Source organism: Mobula hypostoma, chromosome 4, assembly GCF_963921235.1.
Source record: "Mobula hypostoma chromosome 4, sMobHyp1.1, whole genome shotgun sequence".
NCBI lineage: Eukaryota > Metazoa > Chordata > Chondrichthyes > Myliobatiformes > Myliobatidae > Mobula > Mobula hypostoma.
The window spans coordinates 65,422,715-65,450,522 of NC_086100.1; the positions used below are offsets into that span (position 1 = coordinate 65,422,715).

Here is a 27,808-nt window from a genome sequence, read left to right on the forward strand (position 1 = left end):
AATCCTTTTCCTGCATTGTGCAGGCATAGTTCATTGTAATGTTTTTACATAAGAAAATATTATGAAAGTTAATGATTGAGACCATATGAGCTTAAGAGAATAAAAAATTGAAATGCCTCTGATAAGGAAACTAGAAAACTTCACTTTGCCAGTAACTCATTTGGATGCGCTGGTGCACCATCAGATATGTACGTTCTGAATTTGAAGTTACAAAAGGTCACCAAACAGATTTCATTTGATTTCTCAAATTTACATATAACTCAAGTACTTAGATGTTGTGTTACAAACTGAAGACAAAATAATATGGTAACATGTACTTTGAAAAACAAAATTCATATTAAATTGATGGTTGCCCTCTTTTCAATAAATGTATGTCATGTGAGTTTTATTATAAAAAAAACCAAAGTAGTGTTACCAGCAAAGTAGTGTTACCAGTTGCTCTACCAGGGTGATCAGAGTGATATTTGAAATTGAGATTCAGGAATAATTGATACATATTATTGACTTCACTTTAGGATTGTGATTTAGTTTATAGACAGATTTAATTTTACTATGGTGATCTACGTAAAATTATTGTGATCTATGTAAAGTACTTTTTGTAGTCATTCTCCTAGAAGTAACTTCGATAATTAGTTTTATAAACCCTTACAACAATGCACCAATTCATGCACATAGAGAAATTTATGATTATGTTAAGTTTATATACTCATACTTCGTAACCTTATGTCAGCTGTATGGCCAAGCAAAGAAATTTGTAAACTTATCTAAATACAGAAAATGCTGAAAAGGCTCTGTAGGCCAGTCAGCATATGTGGAAAGAGAAACAGTTAACCTTTTATGTCAATGATCCTTTATCAAAACTAATGTCATATGTCTTCTGCTTGAAAGATTAATTCTTCCTCTTTCCACAGATTCTGCCTCACTTACAAATATTTTTTCAGCATTTTCTGCTTTAATTTCAGACTTCCAGCATCTGCAGATATTTTCAAAACTGTAAACATATTTGTGCTATCAGTCAACATAGGATTTTAGGTCAATTATAATACAGAAAAAAATGCATCACTGTCCTTCAAATAGTTCCAAAGCTCAGGATTTTCCATTGCTGTTATGACACTTTGAATATCATTAAGTTAAGTGATTAGATTTAATATTCATCATTTTAAACTTTCATGCTTTAACTTCCAGAATAGTTGTCAAATGAATGCTTATACCACTGAATTTAGTTAATGCAAGTACAATGTAGTGAATTTCCATTCAGGGTGAAATAATTCCACTCTCCCAATTAAGCTAACATTAAAATGAATTTGAAAATGCGACTACTATTATAATGAAATGTCTATCTGCTATAGTAGAGCTAATCTTCAATTATAGCTCCTTAAAGAGCAGTGGATCATCAGAGAGCTGGATGGAAATTGTTGTCTCCATTCTTAAGTTGATGCAGGGAAAAATTTGATTAGGATCAACATGAAATGCAACATAGCTGGTTGTTAGTTGCCTTCACCTCTCCATAATTGGTTCTCTGTTGTCAATGGTAGTCAATGGCTTAGTTTTAATACTAATTACTGATTTTGTAGAAAATTCCCCACAACAATTTATCAATGACTTTGCCAGAACTTTATTTTGTTCAATGTCTATTGCTTTCAGTTGTGAGCTGAAAAAGATTCTAACAGGCAGCAGATGTGATGTTATTCAGCTAAATGAGTGCCAATCTCATTAAATAATTCTAATCTTCAATAAATTGGGAAAAAAAACACTTGCTTAAAAATTCATCCAGGTTGGTAACACGAAGCATACTATAAACTAATGACAATTTTCCACCCTGCTTCGGAAATCCGCTCCAATATTTTTGGGAGACAGTGTAGTATGCTTTATTATAGATTTATTGCTAGTATTGGGATGAATGATTAAGCAGCAAATGAAAACTTTCACATGAGTAAAACAAAGGCTAAATTTTCATAAGTAAAATACATGTTATGTGAAGCAATATAAGTGCATCAGAAAACATGCTTAGCAGAAATGATGCTATTTATTGTCATTTAAAATTATAATAGGTACTGCAACAAGGTTGATTAAAGTCATTAATGACATTTGGTGGCACGCCAGCACAGGTAACCCATTCCACTTTGTCCTCTTTGATCGGACTAAGGCTTTTGACAAGATCGATTGCATTCATGGCCCCATCATCATTGACCAGCTGGGTGGGGCTGCACTCCATTTTTATGGATTATTCAGTCAGAGGTTTCCCAGCAATGCCTCTGCTTCCTGCAACTGCATAATTACCCTCTGTGTTCTGAAAGATTTAACCTCGGTTCTTTCCCCGCCTTCTAATTTTCAGGTTAACATTAACTCCGGCAACATTCACCTAAAAAACAGCATTAATTCCAAAACCATTCTGATGACATTCTAATTTACCACCACATTTTCAGATCTTTCATTATCTCTAAATGGTCAAATGATTTGTTTAACAAATTGGGGTTTAGGAAGTGAATTACAAAAATGACCTCAAAAATAGGAATCTCAGGATTAACACCAGCAAAATTGGAAGGATAAATCAGATATGGCCACATTCCTATCTTTGAAGTATCTATTCCAGCAACTAATTTAACTAACCTTTGAACAGGTTCTACCATTCATCTTGATGACTCCTGAATTCAGTACTCTGTTCCTTAGTTTACCCCATATCTTTAGATCTCCTTAGCTATTAGAACTATCACTAGTTCTTTGAAAAATATACTTACTGATTTGGCCTCAATAGTTTTATATGGTAGGGAATTGCACAAGTTCATGATTCTTTGGGTGAAGAAATTTCTTGTCGTTTTAATCCTAAATGGCCAATCCTGGTGTAAAGGGGAGGAATTTAAATTCTAGGGATATTGAAATTGACTCCAAAAATTAATATAAGTTGAAAGGGCTGTATCAGGGCAGGACTGGCACCAATGGTGTAATAAAGGAGATTTTAAATTAAAATTGCCGGAGAATGGGAACTTTTGTGGGCAGAAAGAGAAAGAGGAAACTGGAAAAGTGACAAAAAGTCAGAAAGGACAAAAACAGAAGTATAAGGCATAGAAAACAAGGGAGAAAGGCAAACAATGTGAAAAACAAGTCTAAAAGCTTATGCATGGAGCATTAAGACAAAGGATAGATGAATTAATTGTGCAAAGCAACGTGCATGTATGTGATATACTAAGACATGACTACAGGGAAACCAAGAATGTAAACAAAACATACAAAGGTATCTTAAAGTTAGGAAGGACATGAAAAAGGGTGAGGTGATGAGACAGCATTTCAAATTTGGAAGATTAGTACAATGATGAGGAAGTATATTGGTCCAGATGATGTGGGATCTCTATGGAAGAAAACTAAGAAGTAGAGAAGAACAGAAAGCACTGGTGGGAGTTGAATACTTATATATAAATAGCAGTGGTGATATTGGGGATGGCATTAAACAGGAAATTTAAGGGGCATTTGACAAGGGTAATGCTGTAATGATAGATTACTTTGCATATATTTCAGGCTAACCAAATCAGTAATAATACTGTGGAGGTGGAATTACAGGAATCTACACGGAGTAGCTCTCTGGACCAATGTTTCAAGGAGCCAGCTAGTGAGCAGGTCATCTTAGAGTGGATATTGTGCGATGAGAAAGGATTAATTTGCAGCCTTGTTGCCTGAAGCCCCTTGAGGAGGAGCAATTGTATGATGCAATTCTTCCTTCAGATGGAGAGTGATGTAAGTGACTTTGAGAGTCACGTCCTGAATGTGAATAAAAGAAAATTCAATAGAAATGGACAAAATTAGCAAAGATATGTTGTAAAAGGTTACTTATGGGGCAAGGCACGGAGTTCATGGATGAACACCCCAATTGTACAATCCTGACTGGCAGAAAAATAAAACAGCAAGGGTGATTCAGCCATAGCTCATGAGGGAGTTCATGAACAGCATCAGATCCAACAAATAATTGGAATGAAAAGGCGGTAAACGTGAGGACTGGGAACAGTCTGGGGTTAAGAAAAGGAGAACCAATGGGTTAATTAACAAGAGAGATATAGATTTCCAGTAAAAGCATGTAGGTAATATAAAACTAATGGTAATAGTTTCTTCCGATATGTGAACAGAAGGAAATTAGTGAAGATCTTACCCTCAGAAATAAATTAATAATGAGGAGTGAAGAAATGGCAAATGAATTGGACAAGGACTTTGGCCCTTGGCTCCACAAATAACCTCGCAGAAATGTCAGTAAGCCAACAGTCTGGTGAAGGAGGAACTGAGTGAAATTGAAATATTAGTAAAAAAAATGGTGCTATGAAAATTGATGAAATCCATCAAGACAGATAAATCTTCAGGGCCTAAGAGCCTTATATCACTAGAACTTGGAAGAATGAAAAGGGATCTCATTGGAATGTAAAATCTTGTTGGAACTGGACAAAAGAAATTCAGGAAGGTGTTTCTAATGATCATGAGTAAGGATTCAGAATTTGCCAGTTAGGTCTGAAATGACAAGAAATTCTTCACCCAAATAGTGGTGAACCTGTACAATTCCCTGCCATAGAAGTTTAATGCTAAACCATTAACTATAGTTTTGAAAGAACTGCTGATAATCCTAATAGCTAAAGAGATCCAGACATATGAGGAAAACTGAGGATGCTAAATTCAGTCATCAATGAATGGTAGAACATGCTCAAGGGTTCACTAGACTAATTTCTAGAATGTCCCTGTATACTCCTGGATGTGTATAAATTTGCGTCAACTGTTTGTAAATAGAGGGAAGACTTTTCCTGTTCCTGTTTCCCATTAATGGACTTCACTAGTCCCTGGCAGCTCAGTGACTGTGAACCAGAGTGCTTGCTCACAGGGTATTACAGTGGTACAAGTAATAGAGCTGCTTCCATACATCTCCAGCAACCTGTTTCAACCCTGACTTCAGGTGACGTCTGTATTATGTTTACAAGATCTCTCTATGACAGCACAGGTTTCCTCTGCATGCTCGAATTCCCTCCATCATCCCAAAAAGATGTGGGTTGGTAGCTTTATTAACCATTGTAACTTCATCCCTAATGTTGGATGAGTGATGAAATCTACAGGAGGATTGCTGGGAAGGTGGGGAATGGATTAGTCCGGCAATTGTTGCCTGTAAGTAAGTGTGAACACAGTGGGCAGGAGCACCACCATGTTGCATTCCTCGATGATTCTATACCACTACTTGATCCTCCATGGAGCTCACATCAGCATTGTTACTAAGTTAGCCGAGCATTTGTTGAATCTGTGCCTCACTTCATCCATTACTAAAATCTAATTCCATACCTTTGTTATCTCTAGTTTTGACCAGTCAAGTGTTCTTCTGGTTGATTTCTATTATGTGCAGTTAAAAAATATTATCTCACTGCCTGACCTCCCATTTTCTTCGCTCCACATGTCTGTGGACACCTAAAAACTCTATTGCTAGAGTGCTAACTTAGAAGGTGTCCTGTTCACTCATCAAACACCTGATTAATAATCTAAATTAGCTGCTGCTTAAAAATGATCTTAAAATTAATATTTTCATCCTTGTTTTAAAATCTTTGCATGCTCCCAATGCTCCCTTTCTCCGTAGTCTCATTGAATTGTTTCAGCTGCTTAGATATCTATACTCCTTCCGGCCTCTTGATCATCTTTGAATTTAATCATTCTGTCGCTGGTGGTCTTGCTTTCAATTCTCAAGACCCAAAGTTCTGGAATTCCTAATTCTTTTTGTCTCTTAAAAGTCTTAAGTAAGGTTTTGTTCATATGTCTGAACGTCTACATCTATAATTCATGATCAATATTTGTAGCTGATGTTGCAATGGTGAATTACCTTGGATGTTTCTATGTTAAAGAATGCTTTATTTAGTTATAAGCTTGTTGACTTTGTTAAATCACACATAATAAAATGCAAGTTTTCCCAATTAATTTATAGTTGGAGCATTTCGTGCATAATTCACATTAATTTAAGCCTTCGTGTTGGAGAGCATTCATTTTGAGAGGACTAGGTTATAAAAGCAAGAAATTAATGTTAAGGCTTTATAAGGCATTGGTCAAACCACAGCTGAACAGTTTTGGGCCCCATATCTAAGCAAGGATATGTTGGGATTGGAGAGGGTCCAGAGGTTTATGAGAATTATCTCAGAAATGAAATGGTTAATGTGTGAGGAGTGTTTGATGGTTCTGGGCCTGTACTTGCTGGAGTATAGAAGAATGAAGGGAGATCTCATTGGATCCTACCAAATGTTGAAAGGCCGAGATAGAGTGGATGTGGGGAAGATTTTCCAATGGTGGGATATTCTATAACCGGAGGGCACAGCTTCAGAATAGAAGGATGGCCACTTAAAGCAGAGGTGAGGAGGAATTTCTTTAAACAGAAAGGGGTGATTCAGTGGAATTCATTGCCACAGATGGCAGTGGAGGCCAAGTTATTGAGTACATACAAAGTGGAGGTTGATAGTTTCTTGATTAGTATGGGCATCAAATGTCATAGGAAGAAGGCATGAGAATGGGGTTGAAAGGGAAAATAAATCAGCCATGATCAAGTAATGAAGCAGTCTTGATGGCCCAATTGGGTTTTATCTGCTCCTGTGGCTTATGATCTCATGGTCCAGTAGTCTAACCTCCACTTCACCATTGGAACCAAATAGGCAGAGTTAAGCCCATCTGTTGACTGATATGCCTGCGGAGCATTAGTGCCTGTATCCAATGCAAGTTCCACTGGTGCTGATTCTTAAATGATACACATACTGTATATTGTACTAAATGATTTAAAAATTGGTTCATCTCAAATAGCAATGGGGGAGCTATTGCATGATGTGATGTTATTCTGCTCAATTATCGATTAGAAATAATGCTACAAAATAATAAACATGCCTATGTGCAAGTCATAAATTACAATTTATAAAACTCAGAATGTTATCCATTCCATTTAGTGAATAGATTGGGATTCACTGAGCTCATGTACACCTCTGTTACTGGCGCTAGTCACCTTGCACACCATATTGATGATGGCATTGGCATTCACAAAACTAATGTCTGTCAGACATGTGCAGAGCAGACAGATGATACTATTCAGTATGCAATGTAATTTGACCCTTCTATTGCCACTTTGGTTTTCAGAGTTCCAGCCGACAATTTTTCTTAATATTGCATGGCTGATATGCATTAAGCTTCAGGAAAGACTCCCACTCCACCTCCACTTCACCAGTCATCAACAGCTCCGGAGGGCGGTTGCTGACTAGTCTCTTCTTTCGACTTCCTTCACTGCCTGCAGCTATTTGAAAGTATTCCTTGCAGATCCAGAACAACTGTCCTACTTTCTACTTTCTCCACCAAGGACCCTAGTTGCAAAACAAGATCTGTTTTTCCCCCTGCTGTAAGCTTCTTTACCATTTTTCGGGCCAAATTTGCTTCCTACATATCTGCTATTATCTACTTCAGTTATAGTGCAACTCTCCATTAAAAGTAAAGGTTAGATTTACATCATACACACTGAGTTGAACTTGTGCCAGTAACTATTGGTATTGGGCTCTCTTTAGTGGCGTGAAGTAAATGAACATTGCCGTCAGTACAGGCAGCACACAGTAGTCATTAAAAGAGCAGAGAACACAAAGGTGTTCTCCTATCAATATTACTGTAAACAAGCATGGTTCAATGGTCCAATCACATTCCAAATCTTATTTGTGTGGAGGGGAGGGAAGTTCTATATCAAATCCCTTCCCCCAAATTATGAACTTTCCTTGCATTTGAAGATTGCCATGTTCCTATTTTCTATGTCAGAGATCTTTGCAATTCCCTTTAAGTTACAATATCTATAAATTAATGATCATTCTTTTCTCTTTAGTATAACTGCACAATGTGCATTGTAGATTTCTGTGATTTCAGTCAGCATGTGACAGAATTATATCATAAAAATTATCTTGTTTTACTAAAAAGTGCAGTTTAATTGCTATTAAATTGAAAATCAATTCACGTGTTTAGACTATTCAGTAGATTTTAATTTTGTTCACACTCATAAATTTCAATATGAATTTATGAATTAGTCTGGCTAGTTAATACCAAGATAAATGAGTTTTTGTTGTTTTAACTTTTCCTTCCAGTGAACATTAGTCGATGAAATAAAATTGTGTTTTTTTAGTAATTTCATCTAAGAAGGGTCAGGGGTCAAAAGTGTTGGGAAGTTTCTTTCTTGGATAGAAGCAGTAAAGACTGCACTGTCAATTGAATGCTTATGGCCTAAACTATGATCTCTGGAAGAATCAAAGCTGAAAACAATCAATTCTCTACTAAATTCATTTTTTACACATGGGCATTCATTGAATCATCTCTTTACTGATGGGAACATCCTGGTACCAGCAAGCTGGGGCTGGTTACTCTAGACTAGTCCTCCTTTCATTCAGTTCTTGCAGTATGATTTGGTGCAGACTAGTTCTGCCCTTCCTGTAACTCCATGCTTTAAGTGAGAAGGTCACATTGAAATACCTTAACTGACACCCCATAGCCCCAGGATACTTTCTTTTTCTTGTTCTCAAAGAACCATGCAGAAATTACTAAAATCTAATTATTTTGCTGTTAATCAACTGCAGGTTGATTCCTGGAGCATTCTTATCGGCATTAAACCACTTGGGGCAGAAAACATTACTCAATAGACATTTAAGGATTTATCACAAATTTTCTAAAAAATTGATTTTCTGAATTTTTATGTTAAAATTTCTATTGGAAATCAATGCACGCTGTTAATTAATTCTATATCACTATTATCAGTAATGGCTATCATTGGTAGATGGGCAACGTGATAAAACTGCACTGACAGGACCACGTATTGAGAACAGATTTAATCCTAATGATTTTGAAGACCAGATTGGGTAATGTTCTGCTTGAAAACCTGGGAATAAATATACAAAATAATCTTTAATTCATTTCCCTCAAACTAGAATCTTGTACATAATTGAAAATCTAAGATTCTAAAATTGTTCAACACATTAAATAAAAAAATCAGTTCAAAAGTAATTCTCAGTGCATTTTTCCATCAACTCTAACTTTTTCTGTTCTCTTTTTGAAATCTTACTAGAATTGCGTAGTTGTCACTCTGAAGTACCTTATCTAATGTTCTGTGCACATGAGCCTAGACTGTGAACCTTAATAATTATTCTTTGTTGTATGTGTTTGTATGTATTTGCTGTGTTGTATTCTATACTTACTGATACAGCCAAATATATCAATTTTCCATTAATAATCAATGATTGGTTGGCTTCCAGGTACCTGACACATAACATGCACTGTCCCCACTTTTTTGACTAGTTTGGTGACACAGAGAAAAAATATGTTGCACTACTGCCCTGCTGGGGTCACGCCGCTGGGCAATCAATGATTAAAGATGAGATATTACTGACCATACTTCAAGTCTGAGAATGGCTCATTGATCCACTGAACTTGTTTCGGCAATAAAGCATCAAGAAAAACAACTGAGACTTTCCTGAAATAATGCTCTCATTATCTTGTGAAATTAATACCAATATCTGCATTAAATTATAGATGCAGAGACATCCAATGAGGATAGCCATTGATTCAGTCTTCCCCTACAGCCTGTGTTGTTTACAGCTTTCAACAGAGTCAAAGGAAATCAGTTTAATTGATGTAAACTTACAAATAAGACTTGCTTTAAAATACTGTTGATTGTTGCATATTGACTGTATTAAGTCATAATTATTGCTTAGCAAACCTCAATACCTTACAAATTGATTTTATGACTGTAGATTGTCATATCTTCACAGAAATGCTTCAAAAACTAATTGAGTTTAAACTAATAAGCTAAATAAATATTATTTGTTTATAAGAGCATGGAGATTATTGTTTAAATACATACAATGCAAATTAGACTACTGAATCTATATTGCATATTATTTTGGTTAACAGATGGGGAGAATCCCATTGCACTGATAGGGGTGTGGAGGAAGTCTTGTTAGGGCTGGAAAATTTTGGCTGTGTGGAAAAATTGAATAAGCTAGGTTGTTTTCTTTGGAACTGAGGAGGATGAGAGGAAAATTAATTAAGATATGTAACATTATGCAGGGCCCAGATAAAATAATTAAAAGGACCTATTTCTCTTAACTTTAATTTAGACAAACTAACGGATATAGATTTAAATATGTGGTTTTAAGCTTGGAGGGGAGATAATGAAAACAGTTTCATGAAGGAAGTGTTAGAGGTCTGCAACTCGTGGCTGAGCAGGCAGATGCACACATCAAATTTAAACAAATCTTGAATGTATACGTAAGTTCTGACTTGCAAGTATTGGAAATAAAATTAGCTTGGATAGCTCTTCTTCAATGCAGATATAATTGTGTGAATGTCTTCCATATGTGACATACATTTTCTCTACTGCTATGATACAATACCATAAACATATGCAAATTAACTTAACTTAGTACACAGTAAAAACTTTAAAAGTTTAATTAAAAACCATGCTTTTTTATGACTTGTAAAAGTTTTAAAATGTGACTGCCAGTTCATGTGGCTCAGTGAGATCACATTTGCTGGATGACAGGGATCTGAACTGATGCCCAACTGTCACTGACGTCAGAAATGAGGGTAGTCCATGCTTCATTTTTGGTCATTGTAGCAAGGCCATCAGAGTTGTTTGACACTGTTCAGCTGAGGAATCAAACTGTCCTGATTCACAAAAGACTAATATGCAAGTCCACTTGGTAATTCGGAAAGCTAACAGAATGTTATTGCTTATTTCTAGGGGAATTAAATACAAAAGTACAGAGGTTTTTCCTATTATATAGGGCAATGGTAAGATTAGATCTGAAGAACTGTGTGCAGAATTGATTTCTTTCACAAAGCAAAAATGTTAATGTGTTGAAAGCATTTCAGAATTGCTTTACTCGACTAATACCTGGAATGGGCTGCTTGACTTATGAGAAAAGGTTGAACAGGATAAGTCTGCATGCACTGGAACATAGGAGGATGAAAGGGAACTTACAAGATCTCAAGGTGTTTTGATAATGTGGATGTGGAATGAATATTTCCCCTTCTGGCAGGCTTCAGAACTGTGGTCACTATTTAAAATTATGTGGTCTCTCATTTAGGACAGTAATAAAACACATTTTTGTTCTTCCCTTGGAGCTCACGAGCCTTTGAAATTTTCTTCCTCCAAGGGCATTGGATGTAATGTTGATGAATATTTTAAAGCAAATGTAGATGAATATTTGGTAAAGAAGGATATAAATGATTACAATGAGTGGACAGGAATATGGAATTTAATCTACCATGAACCCTGCCGTGGTATTAAATGACAAAGCAAGTCTAAGGGCTGAGTGGCCTACTCCTGAATATAATTCTGATGCCGAGAAGCCCAATGTTTTACTGTGAAGACTGGACCATTACAATTTAAGAGTACAAATCATTTCAAGGAATTTGATCCCTCTTCAGGAATAAAATTCTGATTCGGGTGTGGAATTTCTACATATAAAATCACTGCTTATTAACTGCTATGTATTTGGGAATCTGAAATTCAAGTGCGACACTTAAAATACACAATCTCACTCTGAGCATCAAAGCTATCTGTTTAATCCTCCACAAACTAAGTGTTAATCCTATATCAAAACTGTGCCTGGAAGGAACTGTAAAATTTTGAAGTTTAATCAATACTGTGTAAATATATAATTTTCTTCAGCAATTCTTTTCACATTTGGTTTACAGAATGATCCGAGTCTGTCGTGATGACTGAGCATCAGTTAGAGTAACTGGATCTGTAGTTGGTAGAAGGGCGAATTTTTTTTTTGCCTTACTTCAAATTAGAAACCAGACATATGATTAAAATATTGAATATGTTGATTTACAATATGCCATCTGAATGCTCAAGAGGCAAAGTTGTTTATTTACAGTATAGGAATGGAAATAACAGACTTACAAATGGAGACTGTGTTGCAAAATTTCATCAGAATCTATTTTCCTTACCTATTTTCCTGGCAGGTTTTTCCTTTACTATAACTGCCAGAAAATAATTATCTCTTAATAAATTACAGTGATGGACATTTAGGATCAAACATTGATATCTTCTGAGAAACAGGAAACTTTAAAATATTCAATCTTTTCTCTGGCATTCCTCCAAACATATTAAGAGTTTGCCTCTGGGCAGGTTTATACAATTGATAGAATACCATGACGCCTTAAGTTATAGAAATATTAAGTTGAGTATGTATCAAATTCCTCGAGAAAAAGTCGCATTGTCCCTTCAATAACAAAAAAAATTACCATTTAAAACTATTTTTGTGAGAATTTCACCTTTTCACTGTTACTTGATCTCAAAATTAGACCAGAGACGTAAATTGCCTTTGACAAGAAATTGCTCTTCACTATTATATTCAATATCTGGTTATAATTTGAGACAAAATTTATTTTGGATTGCTGATTTTTGTACTTGAGGAAGATGATATTGCACATATTTGTGTAAAAATAATGCATTATAACCTTACAAGAACCAACTGAGTGAAATTTGCAATAACAGGCGCCACTATTTTCCTTTTGGTGTTGTATATCTGAAACAAAGAGTGGTGTTAATAAATTAAAACTTCAAAATATTCAAGCAAAATATGAACATTCCAAAGACAGTAAATTAAATGACAGAAATTGTTCTTAACTGCAATTCAAAAATATCTTTGAGTAATCTTTATTAAATTATATCTGAGATATTATGTATTGAAACATTAATCTGGCTAAAGTAGAGACTCTGTCTTAGCTTTAGTCACCTGAGGATGGTGGATGGGTTAGGGGATGAGTTTAAGGGTTCTGATGTGGAGAAGTCAAATGGACAAGATTGGTGGAGCAGTTTGCTTGTTCTTGTCCTTTCCTTGTGTTTGTGCCCGCTTCTGGCACAGTGACTTGGATACCTGTCCCACTCAAATGTGACTGTTTCCATTTTAGTGCATGATCCACATGAGGATATGAGGAATTTCATGTATGAACAAGACTCATTCTTTTTATATTGATGCATATTTTAGTCTGGGCTATTACAAGAATCACCCCTTGTAATAATAATAAGAGAGGCACAGAGAGAATCTGTATTTCCTGACAACTAACCTTTATTGTTTCAACTAAAAAGCATATGGGTTCACAAGCTACTTGTGTGCACACCCACTAGAATTCCCTGACCCTCCATGAAGAGTCAATGAAGAGAAAAGGGATTACCCGGGAAAGCAGTCTACACTGGCCAGGTGTTCCTCGTGGCTCCGATCGCCATGTGTCTGTGGGGTCCTCTACTTCTGTGATGGTTGGTCTCTGGAGAGTTATCGCCATTACATATTCGCAGCTCCTGGCTCTTAGAATGTTCCTCATCCGCTGAGCTGATGGATCTGCATCCCATTGGCTCAAGGTCCTGACTTACCTGAATCACCTCCTTACTGGCTGTAGTCCAGGGCTAAAACTAACATTGTTCTATATTTCTTCCACCCAGCCTTGTGCATTTGCATCTTTCAATTCTGACTGTCCAAACCGGTCAAATTAGGTGATCCAGACACTGAGTTTAACAAAATTACAGATTGCTTCTTCAATACGTCTGGCAATTTGTATAATAAAGAGCTACTCATCTGAGAATGGTCTCAGGTTTAGCAGGTCATTGCCTGAAGCTCCTTGTGTCCACATTCAATTGCTCTGATTAGATTATTCAAGGTTCACAAAATGGGTGGAAACAAAGACAATTGATTTGTCTGCTCCCCCTGTCCTTGATTTATTCAAATCCAGTAACTTGTAGACTGTAGTTCTTTCTGGCCAACATCTCCCTCCTCTTGATCCAAAGGTATTTATCTTAGGAATTTTACCCTCCTGTCATTCAGTTAACTGGCCATAGGACTGCCATGGCATCCCAGCAGGCGTGCAACACTTCCAGGGCTAACTTTCCTGAATCTCCCTCTGTAGAATTGAGGTCGAATTTCACCTGCTGCTCTGAGCCCATAGTCATGGCCCATTTTTATGGGTCAGGGTAATTGTCTACCAGTGATGGACTCCTGACAGCACCAATGTAAGGAAATGGGGGCCCAAACGTGACCAGGAGGATTTCAGGCAATGTTGATGTAGTATCACTGTATCATCACCAGAACATGGAAGCCACTTGAAAGGCATCAGAGGCTCTGAAGACTGCAATAACCCTCTAGGTTAGCTTCAGCAGGTAGGAAGAGGACTGGGCTGAAATGGCAGGATAACAAGTTACATCTGGACCTGCTCCCTCTGTCAGGTAATCTTTGTACTCAAGACCGGTACCTGAGAGTAGACACCCAATGATGGTGGGAAGCAGCTAACTAGGATGAAATTACATCTAGAACTTGGGACTTGATTTCATTGGTTCCAATGTCAAATGCACAGAGGATTGGCTTCCTGTGGAGGCCTTGATTGTGGTCGGCAAGGAAGGGAAGTCATGCTTGTAACACAGAGACAGTATAAAGTTTAAGAGGCTAATTTGAAGTTGGAGAATGGGGGTAAATCAGGACCAGCGTATTGACTTTGTCCTGGTCCCAAAATAGTTGTCCTTTCACTTCTTGCTTAACCAAGATTTCATTAACATTATGTTTTAAATTAACTGAATTTGTTCCATTCCTTAGGGGTTTATTTCAGAGGTATGCAGTCTTAATGTAAATACATGTTACCACAGAGATGTTTACTTCTCAGTTTGTCCAATTTAGAAATTATTTCCTCCTATTCATTTCACTCCCATTGACCAAAAATTTAACATAGATTGGAGAAACATATCTTTTTGTTACTGTAGTTTGCTCAGTAATTAAAATTTATGCTCTATTTGTTCAATTCACAAGGAGTGCTTAGTGAGACCACATTCTTTTGGGATCACAACCCCAATGCTTATGATCAATGCAAAGACCTCTGAAAACACTATTCAAACAATATCTTAAAAATGCATTCAAAATTAAAAAATGGTCTTAGTATATTAGTAATGGTGTGACTTTGCGTCTCTACAGGTCATGGGACTTTTGGCAAATCCCGGTGGCGTTCCACATCAGCCACAAACTGACTACGCCCTATCACCACTAACTGGAGGTCTGGAACCATCTACTTCTGTTTCTGCCAGCTGTAGTCAGCGGCTAGACCCAATGAAACCTCTTGACACCTTGCCCACCTCCCAGTCATACTGTCCATCAACTTACAGTTCCTCAGGTTACAGCATGGATCCAGTGGCAGGATACCAGTATGGACAATATGGGCAAAGTAAGTGCCATGTCAACCTCAGCAATACGTTTAGCTATAAAAATGCATATCCGCCCCATCCTTCATCAATCTGTATCAAAATGTGTGACTCAGTATACAAACTCTGATTATGAATGTGAAATTCATCACAACCTTATTAGTCTTGTTTAAAATAAATAATTACAAAATATATTGCTCCTTTAGTATGGTTTGGCACTTAGTGCAACATTCCAGCCAAATGCACAAGCAGGGCATGCAAAATGTAATAAAAAGAAAATATACATTTGGTCAACATTTGCTTCCGAAGAACTACGATCAGAAGAGGGCCCATTACTAATGTAAATATATTACAGGATTAATGTTATATTTCATTTGAGGAACAAAAGAAGAAGTGATGTTTTTCTGTACTGTGCATTTCTGGTATCTGAAAATGCAATGTCTTGCCCTATTATTTGGATAGCAGTCTCCATGTTGGATGTTACCACAGTCTGGCGAGGCTACAATCAGCATTTTTTCCCTTCAAGTTCTGTTAGACTGCCAAAAACCTATTATTATGAAAATACTTAATCTCATGGCTGTAATCATCTGTTTTACGAGCAAGCAGACAGATGGTACTTTATTTCTTATATTAGCTGGGATGTAGTTTTAATTAATGAATAAAGAACACTAACTGTTTAGTTGTCTATAGGCTGCCCTATTAGAACTTTGATACAAGTTTCTTCTAACATGGAATTAAAATCTCTCTAAAATGCCTACACTTTTATTACACTGATTAAAAGCATTAGATCAAATTCTATATTTGAACAATTGCTAAATGATTTAAAATAGACAGATCCACAAATCTATCAAGAGAATGCATGAAGAATTTGATGTGAACATATTATTCTATGTACTCAGTGAAATGCCAAACTTTTTAGTACACACTATTATTTTTGTACTTCTAAAAGTCGTAAAGGTGCTGCAATTGAAATATTAACATTAATTAGTAAATCTTTCCTCTTCAGGCTCCCTTTGCCTATAAGTATAAAGTTAAACAATCCGTGGCTGCAGTTAGTGTTACTATTGAATAAATGGAGAGATAGCACAAATGAAACAAAACTTAATTTTGACAAGATGAGATTTTGTCTTAAGAGATCACTGGAAAGTCAATAAATTGAGTTAGATCATTAGATAACCAGTACAAAATATCCTGAAAAGGCATTGCTATGCACTTAAGAACTTCTGCCTATTTCTAACAGACTAAGTTAGTTGAAGGGCTGAGTTAAAGCACTCTATATAATTATCTTCAGTGCTGTCAGCAGCATCTTGATGTGATTAATTGCCAGGACCTAATATATGCTTGCCATTTATGTAGAACCTAAGGCCAAGGTCTGTCAAAAAATAAAGCACCACTGGAATGTCACTATTAAAAACACATGTTCTGAGAAAGGCCAAATCAGGCATCATCTTGGACAATGTTCTTGGATCCATGTGGTACTGTCAAACTTGTCCTAATATAAACAAAGTAACCCTTGTAGTTTTGGCAGGTCATGATTAGCCCTGACAACATTGTACCTGCATTTGACGTGGCCCCTTGCAACGATGTTGTCACAAGAAGCATTCCTAAGTTTCTTTTACTTCCATTACAGGTGCCTTTCATTATCTGAAGCCAGATATAGCATGAGTGAAAAAGTCCATAAAAGTTGAAACAACCCTTGTTCTGGACACACAAACATAATGGGACCATGGTGCCCACAACGGTTGGATCTGTTCCCCAGAAACAAACCAACATTTGTCTTTTTCTGATAATGGTTTTCACTTGTGATCATTGGTTGAGACCCATATTCTATGTTTTGGTTTAAATAGTAGTGATACCTTAGTTTTGGCTCTTCTGTTGAGAGAAGATAAAGAAAATTCATCCCAAATAGTCATCCATATTAAAGATATGCAGCAAGCATTCAGTAAATGTCCCAAATTGTGGAATTCCTCATGCATTAATTATCAACATATAGTTTCAGAAGGAATACAATGAAAAACTGATTTGGAAACACTCTGAGTATTGACAACTTAAGTTAGTCTTCAAATGGCCTGACTTCACAAACAGAAACAATATCATCTCAAAATTTCTTGTCCATTGATCTGTGGAGTATTCTCTGAAATTTTACTTGGCTTTCAGATCTTGGCTGATAGTACCATAACTCTGCATGATAGCTACTTGTTGCTTTACTCCTCATTTACAAGTTACCAAAGCATCAAATGATATCCATGTAGTCACTGAAATCTCATTTGTTCCCAACAAATTTTGACATCCTGATGGCTTGGTCTCAAAATTAATAGGCTTCAATGATCACTGGAGGGTTGTTTCCTTATGTCAATAGATTTAAGAATGACAGCTGTGATATCAGAAGTAGAATCAATTATTTAAACTGTATTTTCAATTTTAAAAATGTAAATGTTTATCACAAGAACTCTGGTTTCTGATTCTGCTAATGAATGCGTCAAAATTACCCAAATAAAGGACTAAGTAATAGGGTGGAATGATGTCTTTTAGTCAGAAGTAAATGGAGCTGTTTAAAGTTCTATAATTAGGTATACTATCAAAATGCATTCAATGCAAAAAAAACACAAAAGCAACAAACCAACTCCAGCTTTAGTAATGAAACTGCAATGTGCAATATTATGTACTTCTATATCTACCATGGTATTTCTTGAAGGTATTGTACTGTATTCTATATTTTCTTGATATTCTTGTAATATAATTGGTTGGCTATATATTTACTGACAGGTGTTTTGGGCATTGTTAACAATATACAAGATCTAAACAATATACATTCCATTGATATTGTACATAAAATTCTTCACAAAAGAATCTGATATGCAGAAAATGTGTGTAAGTTTATATCACAGACTGAAAACTATTTCTTATTTCAATAAGTCTACAGGAAAGCTATGGATAGGTAGCTGGAATTTCAGAAATTGTTTATAATGGATTGTTACTGTCTTTCCACTAAATGCCTAAAACATAGTTGCAATTGGGATATTGTCATATTTTCACAAGTATGATTTCAGAATCACACAGCAAGTTTGATAGCTGGATGTTTATATATATCCGTAGGAGTTCGCAGAATCGTTTCCCATGACTTTGTCCATAAACTTAATTATGATCATTATATCAACCTGTTAAGTTGTTGCATTGCAACATAGACTTTCCTAGAGAGATCATTATTTATTCCTATATATTCAGCTATTTTAGAAATTAGCATGTATCTCATGATGTGTACATTTTTGCTTAGAATGTAGAAAAAATTAGATAATTACTGCCATTAAGTACAAAGATTAGATAATGTGACCTCTTCTGTCACATACTGGTTTTAAAAGGTGATGAAACTGAATGGAACTGAATGTTTTGTAGTGTCTGCCATCCAACCTTCTGTTTGTCATTTGACTGCAAAAATACAGCCTTGATGTAAAGATTCTCTTTCCTGTACAAACACAGTGAATATTTACTATTTATAATAAAAAATAAAACACTTAAGGAAAACAACTATCTGAATATGAGTTCCATTTATGACATATGGTTTCCAATTAACAATTTCCTACCTGAACCTCAGAAAGCCGCGATGTATGAAATCAGCAATAAAATCTGACCTCTGTTGGAGCAGAAGCTGCAAGCTTAAAACATTGTTGTTGTCTGTGGTGGTAATCTTGACTCCTATAGCCCAGAGCTGAAGATTTCTGTAATATCTCAGAGTGTGCCTTCACTATTACATAAGGATCACTGTTGTCAGTGTTTGGTCACTATTTATTAGCAAATGTGAATGTGTAACAGGGGCTCTATATCCAAACTATACTTAACACTTTTAATTGCAGCAATGATATAGATCCTAAACTTTATAACTCCCTCTGCTAGGGATTTGGACCCCATGTGAATAAGGAAATCATTCACTAAAAGTTAACCACTAAAAGTTAAATTGGGATTAGTCCAAAAGAATTTTTGCGGTGTGCACACAAACTTGTAGCACAGGCTGCACAAAATGCCACATTAATAAGGGCAATAGTGCACGGGCAGCAAGTACAAGCTGAAAATATGTAGATAAAGCAAATAATAGCATAAATCAGTTTATGTAATACTGATTACTCAACAGCACAGTTAGTTTAAAGCCCCTCTCTCCAGCTTACAGCATCTTTTAAATGTGCACAACTGAACACATTCAGCAGGAAGGATGATCTTCTCTGTCCTTCCACCCACAAGCCCATACCTTAGATCTCAACAATCTTATTTAAAAGGGATCATTAATTCCTCACATATTAATTCCTGCTGGATTTTTTTCTTGATATTGTGACTATGCAAGTGTTTATTGGTTTCTATAATTGACCAACATGCTGAATTGGCTACCGACTTCAATCTTCTGCGGAAGATCTAAAATAGGTGTGCCTTAGTGGAGGAGGCAGAGGATGTGAATGAGGAGGTGGGAGAATGAGGAGGGGCAATTGGAAGAGGAGGATGCAGGGGAATGGAAGAATAACTCTCAGTAGATATGCAGCCACACCCAGGATATGTTTGGAAGCAAATCTCTTACTGACCACATTGAACAATAAAGTGTGAGACACCTGTATTTCATAAAGAATGCACACGGAAATATGGAAACCAAAAAACCCTGCAGATGCTCAAAATCTAAAACAAAAACAGAAAATACTGGGTTGCCAGAAATATTGGAACATAGTAATCTACTATCTGTGGTGGCTGGAACTATTGGGGGGAGGGGGGCAAAAGTCCACATACAGATGGGTGATCAAAATAACAGTGGAAATAAATTTAGTTGACTGCAGCCTCTTGCAGACTGAATCTGGAATTCTTTACAATATCTCAAATTTAGCCTTTTATCATTTTATTCTTTATTCAAAAGGAAAGGAAATTGAACTATTTTTTGCTAGAGACCAGTAACTAGAAAAATAAGGATCAATGACACTAACAGGGGATTTAACTCTGTTTCTCACCCTGAAGATGCTGCATGACCTGCTGAGTACTTCCTACTCTTAACTTCTCCATTCTTGATAATTGCAACACCATTTCCAGTTCCCATTGTCCTCTGAAGTTCTGGAATTTGTCACAGAAACCCATACAATCAATAGGAGAATGTACAAAACTCCTTACAGACATGCCAATTTTTTTTCAGCCACACTTTGCTTGGATCTCCCCAATCTAGCCTCTGTTCCTACCACATCAAAGAGACTAGTTAATTGGGGAAAGTAGAGGCAATATGAAAGAATATACCGCATGAGCGAAAACGTGCACCTATGGAAATGTAAGCCCAGAAATACCGCCCTACCTGCATAAACAAACATGCTTTCCGGTAGGGTGCTGGTCATTATTTGTTTATATAGAAACATAGAAAATAGGTGCAGGAGTAGGTCATTCGGCCCTACGAGCCTGCACCACCATTTATTATGATCATGGCTGATCATCCAACTCAGAACCCCGCCCCTGCCTTCCCTCCATACCCCCTGATCCCCGTAGCCACAAGGGCCATATCTAACTCCCTCTTAAATATAGCCAGTGAACTGGCCTCAACTGTTTCCTGTGGCAGAGAATTCCACAGATTCACCACTCTCTGTGTGAAGAAGTTTTTCCTAATCTCGGTCCTAAAAGGCTTCCCCTTTATCCTCAAACTGTGACCCCTCGTTCTGGACTTCCCCAACATCGGGAACAATCTTCCTGCATCTAGCCTGTCCAATCCCTTTAGGATTTTATACGTTTCAATCAGATCCCCTCTCAATCTTCTAAATTCCAACGAGTACAAGCCTAGTTCATCCAGTCTTTCTTCATATGAAAGCCCTGCCATCCCAGGAATCAATCTGGTGAACCTTCTTTGTACTCTCTCTATGGCAAGGATGTCTTTCCTCAGATTAGGGGACCAAAACTGCACACAATACTCCAGGTGTGGTCTCACCAAGGCCTTGTACAACTGCAGTAGTACCTCCCTGCTCCTGTACTCGAATCCTCTCGCTATAAATACCAGCATACCATTCGCCTTTTTTACCGCCTGCTGTACCTGCATGCCCACTTTCAATGACTGGTGTATAATGACACCCAGGTCTCGTTGCACCTCCCCTTTTCCTAATCAGCCACCATTCAGATAATAATTTGTTTTCCTATTTTTGCCACCAAAGTGGATAACTTCACATTTATCCACATTAAATTGCATCTGCCATGAATTTGCCCACTCACCCAACCTATCCAAGTCACTCTGCATCCTCTTAGCATCCTCCTCACAGCTAACACTGCCACTCAGCTTCGTGTTATCCGCAAACTTGGAGATGCTGCATTTAATTCCCTCATCCAAGTCATTAATATATATTGTAAACAACTGGGGTCCCAGCACTGAGCCTTGCAGTACCCCACTAGTCACTGCCCGCCATTCTGAAAAGATCCCGTTTATTCCCACTCTTTGCTTCCTGTCTGCTAACCAATTCTCCATCCACATCAATACCTTACCCCTAATACCGTGTGCTTTAAGTTTGCACACTAATCTCCTGTGTGGGACCTTGTCAAAAGCCTTTTGAAAATCCAAATATACCACATCCACTGGTTCTCCCCTATCCACTCTACTGGTTACATCCTCAAAAAATTCAATGAGATTCGTCAGACATGATTTTCCTTTCACAAATCCATGCTGACTTTGTCCGATGATTTCACCGCTTTCCAAATGTACTGTTATCACATCCTTGATAACTGACTCCAACAGTTTCCCCACCACCGACATTAGGCTAACCGGTCTATAATTCCCCGGTTTCTCTCTCCCTCCTTTTTTAAAAAGTGTGGTTACATTAGCCACCCTCCAATCCTCAGGAACTAGTCCAGAATCTAACGAGTTTTGAAAAATTATCACTAATGCATCCACTATTTCTTGGGCTACTTCCTTAAGCACTCTAGGATGCAGACCATCTGGCCCTGGGGATTTATCTGCCTTCAATTCCTTCAATTTACCTAATACCACTTCCCTACTAACAAGTATTTCGCTCAGTTCCTCCATCTCACTGGACCCTCTGTCCCCTACTATTTCTGGAAGATTATTTATGTCCTCCTTAGTGAAGACAGAACCAAAGTAATTATTCAATTGGTCTGCCATGTCCTTGCTCCCCATAATCAATTCACCTGTTTCTGTCTGTAGGGGACCTACATTTGTCTTTACCAGTCTTTTCCTTTTTACATATCTATAAAAGCTTTTACAGTCCGTTTTTATGTTCCCTGCCAGTTTTCTCTCATAATCTTTTTTCCCCTTCCTAATTAAGCCCTTTGTCCTCCTCTGCTGAACTCTGAATTTCTCCCAGTCCTCAGGTGAGCCACTTTCTCTGGCGAATTTGTATGCTTCTTCTTTGGAATTGATACTATCCCTAATTTCTCTTGTCAGCCACGGGTGCACTACCTTCCTTGATTTATTCTTTTGCCAAACTGGGATGAACAATTGTTGTAGTTCATCCATGTAACCTTTAAATGCTTGCCATTGCATATCCACCGTCAATCCTTTAAGTGTCATTTGCCAGTCTATCTTAGCTAATTCACGTCTCATACCTTCAAAGTTACCCCTCTTTAAGTTCAGAACCTTTGTTTCTGAATTAACTATGTCACTCTCCATTTTAATGAAGAATTCCACCATATTATGGTCACTCTTACCCAAGGGGCCTCTCACGACAAGATTGCTAATTAACCCTTCCTCATTGCTCAAAACCCGTCCAGAATAGCCTGCTCTCTAGTTGGTTCCTCGACATGTTGGTTCAAAAAACCATCCCGCATACATTCCAAGAAATCCTCTTCCTCAGCACCTTTACCAATTTGGTTCACCCAATCTACATGTAGATTGAAGTCACCCATTATAACTGCTGTTCCTTTATTGCACACATTTCTAATTTCCTGTTTAATACCATCTCCGACCTCACTACTACTGTTAGGTGGCCTGTACGCAACTCCCACCAGCGTCTTCTGCCCCTTAGTGTTACGCAGCTCTACCCATATCGATTCCACATCTTCCCGGCTTATGTCCTTCCTTTCTATTGTGTTAATCTCTTCTTTAACCAGCAACGCCACCCCACCTCCCCTTCCTTCATGTCTATCCCTCCTGAATATTGAATATCCCTGAACGTTGAGCTCCCATCCTTGGTCACCCTGGAGCCATGTCTCTGTGATCCCAACTATATCATAATCATTAATAACAATCTGCACTTTCAATTCATCCACCTTATTACGAATGCTCCTTGCATTGACACACAAAGCCTTCAGGCGCTCTTTTACAACTCTCTTAGCCCTTATACAATTATGTTGAAAAGTGGCCCTTTTTAATGCTTGCCCTGGATTTGGCAGCCTGCCACTTTTACTCTTCTCCTTAGTACTTAGTACCAAGGTTGCTATGTCATAACTTGCAAGTGTTGCATGATTTACCTGTTACATATCATTAGATCTGTCCTTTTTCCAAAGGCATTCTAGTGTTCTCCTTTTGAACAAAATATTGATTTGCTCCCTTTATAGATTAATATCCTAAATTTCACTGGTGTCTCTAAAGTCATTTCACACAGGTAGGTCCCAGTTTTGTGGATGCAAGCTTTATAGGCACTGTAATAGGCTACTTCTGTACAGGTTGCTCATATTTAGTGAGGGGGACCCACCTCAAAGATCAAAGATCATGAATCTTACACTATTAAAATTTTTAAAAGCACTTTGAATGTTGCAGGTACATTAAAATCTTTCAAAACCATTAAAATACCTAGCAAATATAAAATGCTGAAGGGGAAAAAAAAACTAGAGATATGTAAAATGCTTCCAACTATTTTCATCAGTTTAAATACTTCCAAACATTTCTTAACACTCTCAAATACTAAAGTATGTAAATTAACACATTATTAGAGACTTAAAGATTTATTTATTGAGATACAGTGTGGAATAGGCCCTTCAAGCCATGCCGCCCAGCGACCCTCGATATAATCGTAGCCTAATCATGGGACAATTTACAATGACCAATTAACCTACCAAGCGGTACTTCTTTGGACTGTGGGAGGAAACTGGAGCACCTGGAGGAAACCCACACAATCAATAGGAGAATGTACAAAACTCCTTACAGATAGTGGTGGGAATTGAACCCGGGTCACTGGTACTGTTAAGTGTTGTGCTAACCACTACGCTACCATGCTGCTCAAATTTAAGAGCTTATTATTTAAATTAATCGGCATGTTTGAAGCCAATCCATTCCATTCACATCAACATGAGATGTCCCCTTTTCCTCTTCGGATCTGGAACAAAAATTTCCACAGAAGTTTCCGCTTTCACACTAAACTCCATGAAGATTTGACATTGGAAAAATCCTAATTGTGAATTGATTTGGCATCAGTTTCTAGATTTCACATGCACATAACATGCACAAAAATCCAATATTGCTGTCAGATACACAGAATAATTACAGCAAACTTCAATGGTTGTCATTACCCTCTGGAATTTGGAATGATTTAGGATATGAGTTTCACCATGCATGACTTGTCCATTAGTCCCAGTATGCAGTGGCTTGACTATCAGGCCTTAAAGAGATCACTATCAGCTACATCAAAATTTCTTCTTAAGTTTATTAAGAACAGAAGGGGCACAAACTCCCTTAATCCAACAAGATTATTTTTCTCTCCCTGCCAGTCCTGCACCTCATCCTCTCACTCTTCCACAGATCCAGCTCTCCATAGTGGTGACAGCTGGTACAAAATCCTGGTGATCTCCTGCCCTACTCAAGGGAGAAGCTTCCATGAACCCATCTCTTTGGAACATAGCTGCAGAAATTGATGTCCAGGATGGCTCGAGCCTTACCCTTCTGCATTCTATTTCCTCTGCCTCATTGAAAGCATGATCAAAGAAACCAAAGCTTAGCTAGCCAGGAAACGTTGTGATGGCAAACAGTGTTCCAGCTGTTGTCTTTCAGTAGTACAATAGGAAGTGGGCATTCAGTGAGGAGCTGAAAACAGTGTTTTTTTTTAAGTTGCTCAAAACAGAAGGGTAAGCAAAGCTAATGGCCTATAAATTCTATCACAATGATATAAATCTTAAACTCCACATCATTCAGTGCTGGGTACTAGCACAATTCCAGAGTTTTGTTTTGTTCTGGGTTCTGCATGGCTCTGACAGTGAGGGCAGAGAGACTGCCAGACCTGTTCAGTGACAAGTGCACGTTTTCTTTTGTTATGGCACAATGCAGGCCTCTGAGGAACATGGCCTCCAGGCTCAGAAAGTGGAACACGACCTCCAGGCTCAGAAAGTGGAACACGAGTGTTGAGGTTTCAATCTTATCAATGCAATCCTTTCTCTTCTGTGGTTGGAGAATTGAGGCTTTATAACATGGAACACTCAGGACAGGAACAGGCTTTTCAGCTCCCCACGTTTGCACCAACCGTTGATGCTACTCTTAACTAATCCTACTCTTTTTCTGCTCCGAAAGAAAGTCATACAAATGTAAATAAGACAAGTTATTATGAGCCAACCAATCCACCATTTATTCAACTAAACACTTTAAAATTCAGAGATTTCGTAGAGTTTAAAATAATACAAATTATGTATAAAGTAAAAAATGGACAGCTACCACAAAGTATCCAAAGGTTGTTTAAAATGAAAGTCATAATGATTTGAGAGGAACATGTTCAAAACAAAGGATAAGAAAAAATGTAAAAAAATCATTGTATTTCAGTCAGAGAGGTGAATCTATGGAACAGTTTAGTGAGAATTTAAAAAAATGCACCACACTTAACGTTTAAAAAATTATTTAAAAATAATTTAATGAACAAATATAAAATACATGATTTAAAATGAATGGGAGTAATGTAAATAAATGATACTTAGAATTGGATTTTGTATTAAAAGAATGTGAAATTTTTTGTGTTGATATGATGATTGACGTCAAATATGTTGTTGTATAAGTCAGAGGAGTAGGCGTAATAAGCTGGAGCTTTAGCCTACACCCTTTCGGTCTGTTTCAAAGAATATCTATGTTTTTTTGTTATAATTTTGTCCTCTGAAATCATCATTGAAAATGATGCTTTTGTTATGTTTGTACTGACCGAAATAAATTTCCTTCCTTCATTCATTCTATCTGTCAGGAAATAGTCTGTATCCCTCTATTTGTGCTTGTTCATGGGTCTGTCAAAATGCCTCTTAACTTTGCCATTGTATCCACTTCTACCACCTCCACTGGTAGTGCACTCTAGACTTCTACTCTTCTCTGAGAAAAAAAAAGCTTGCTTTTTGGACCTCATGGATTCGTAGAGTTTTATAGCAAGGAAACAGGTCCTTTGGTCCCATTAGTCAATGACAGTCAAGATGCTTGTCTATACGAATCCCATTCTTGCCCTTCCTAATTTCCTTTCCTTAAACTTCTCTCCTCTCACCTTAAACCTCTAGAATGTGACATCTCTCCCCGAAGGAAAAAATATGGATACCTACCCTTTAAGTACTTCTATCATTTTATAAAATTCCATCAGGTCACACCCCCTCACCCCCAAGCATCTGATACTCCAGAGAAAACAACCTAAGTCCGTCCAATTTATCCTTATGGATAGACACTCCAATCCAGGCAACACTTTGGTGACAAACAAGAGGAAATCTGCGGATGCTGGAAATCCAAGCAACACATATAGAATGCTGGAGGAACTCAGCAGGCCAGGCAGCATCTGTGGAAAGGAATACAGTCGATGTTTCAGGCCGATTCCCTTCATCAGGACTGGAAACAAAGATGAGGAGTCAGAGTAAGAGAGGTGGGGGGAGGAGAGGAAGAACCCCAAGGTGATGGGTGACACCAGGAGGAGAGAGGGGTGAAGTAAAGAGCTGGAAATTTGATTAGTGTAAGAGATAGGGGGAATCTTATAGGGGAGGACAGAAGACCATGGAAAAAAGAAAAGGGGGAGGATCCCAGCACTAATTGCCATGGTACACCTCTGGTCACAAACATCCATCAGACCAACACCCCTCTGCTTATATCATCTGCTGTCTCTGACCAAAACAAAATTGGACCGAACTTACCAACTCACTATCGATCCCATGTGATTTCGTCTCTGGACTTCATCTGCTGCTCAGATTTTTCTTCATGTACTGTAGCTGATAATGGCCCCAGTTCCTGCTTCTACTACTGATGACCTTGGGCTCCCTTTTCCCTAGCCAATCTTTTCCCTGGCTAACTCTTGGTCTTCATATCCTTGGGCTTTTACCATCCCATTCTCTTCCTGACCAATTTAACTGCTCTGTTCCTCCCTCCCAAGAGTGAAAACTGCAATTAGCATATCCTTTCTTATTGATCCCTTCTCCTGATTTTCTTCACAGCTAGGTTTACCACTAATCATTGCTTTGACCAAACCCCACCCAATTAATCACCAGACCATCTGCCCCTTCTGCATTCATCTCTACCAGCTAATTTTCTCTCATCCCCAAACAATTCTCTTTCTCCTCCATTGTTTCTTTATGGGTGGAAGAGAGACTCTGGTGATCCTCTCAGCAGTTCTCACAGCCCTTTGTAGGGCCTTGCAGTCAGATGCCTTGTAATTCCTGTACAAGACGGCAATGCAGCTAGTAAGGACAATCTCAATGGTGCTCTTGTAAAAAGTGGTTAGAATGGGG

The 27,808-nt window shown here is 37.6% G+C and overlaps 1 protein-coding gene and 1 long non-coding RNA gene across 2 annotated transcripts in view; one reads left to right on the forward strand and one right to left on the reverse strand.

Annotated features, from left to right (window-relative positions):
* The window catches only part of pax3b (paired box 3b), a 103,399-nt gene extending 86,538 nt beyond the window's left edge, over window positions 1-16,861 (forward strand). The window contains exons 8-9 of the mRNA XM_063044915.1: window positions 14,973-15,219; window positions 16,827-16,861. Coding sequence (XP_062900985.1) covers window positions 14,973-15,219; window positions 16,827-16,861 — 282 coding nt within the window. The remainder of the gene's footprint in view (window positions 1-14,972; window positions 15,220-16,826) is intronic.
* The window catches only part of LOC134344810 (uncharacterized), a 101,347-nt gene that overhangs the window by 57,287 nt on the left and 16,252 nt on the right, over window positions 1-27,808 (reverse strand). The window lies entirely within an intron of this gene.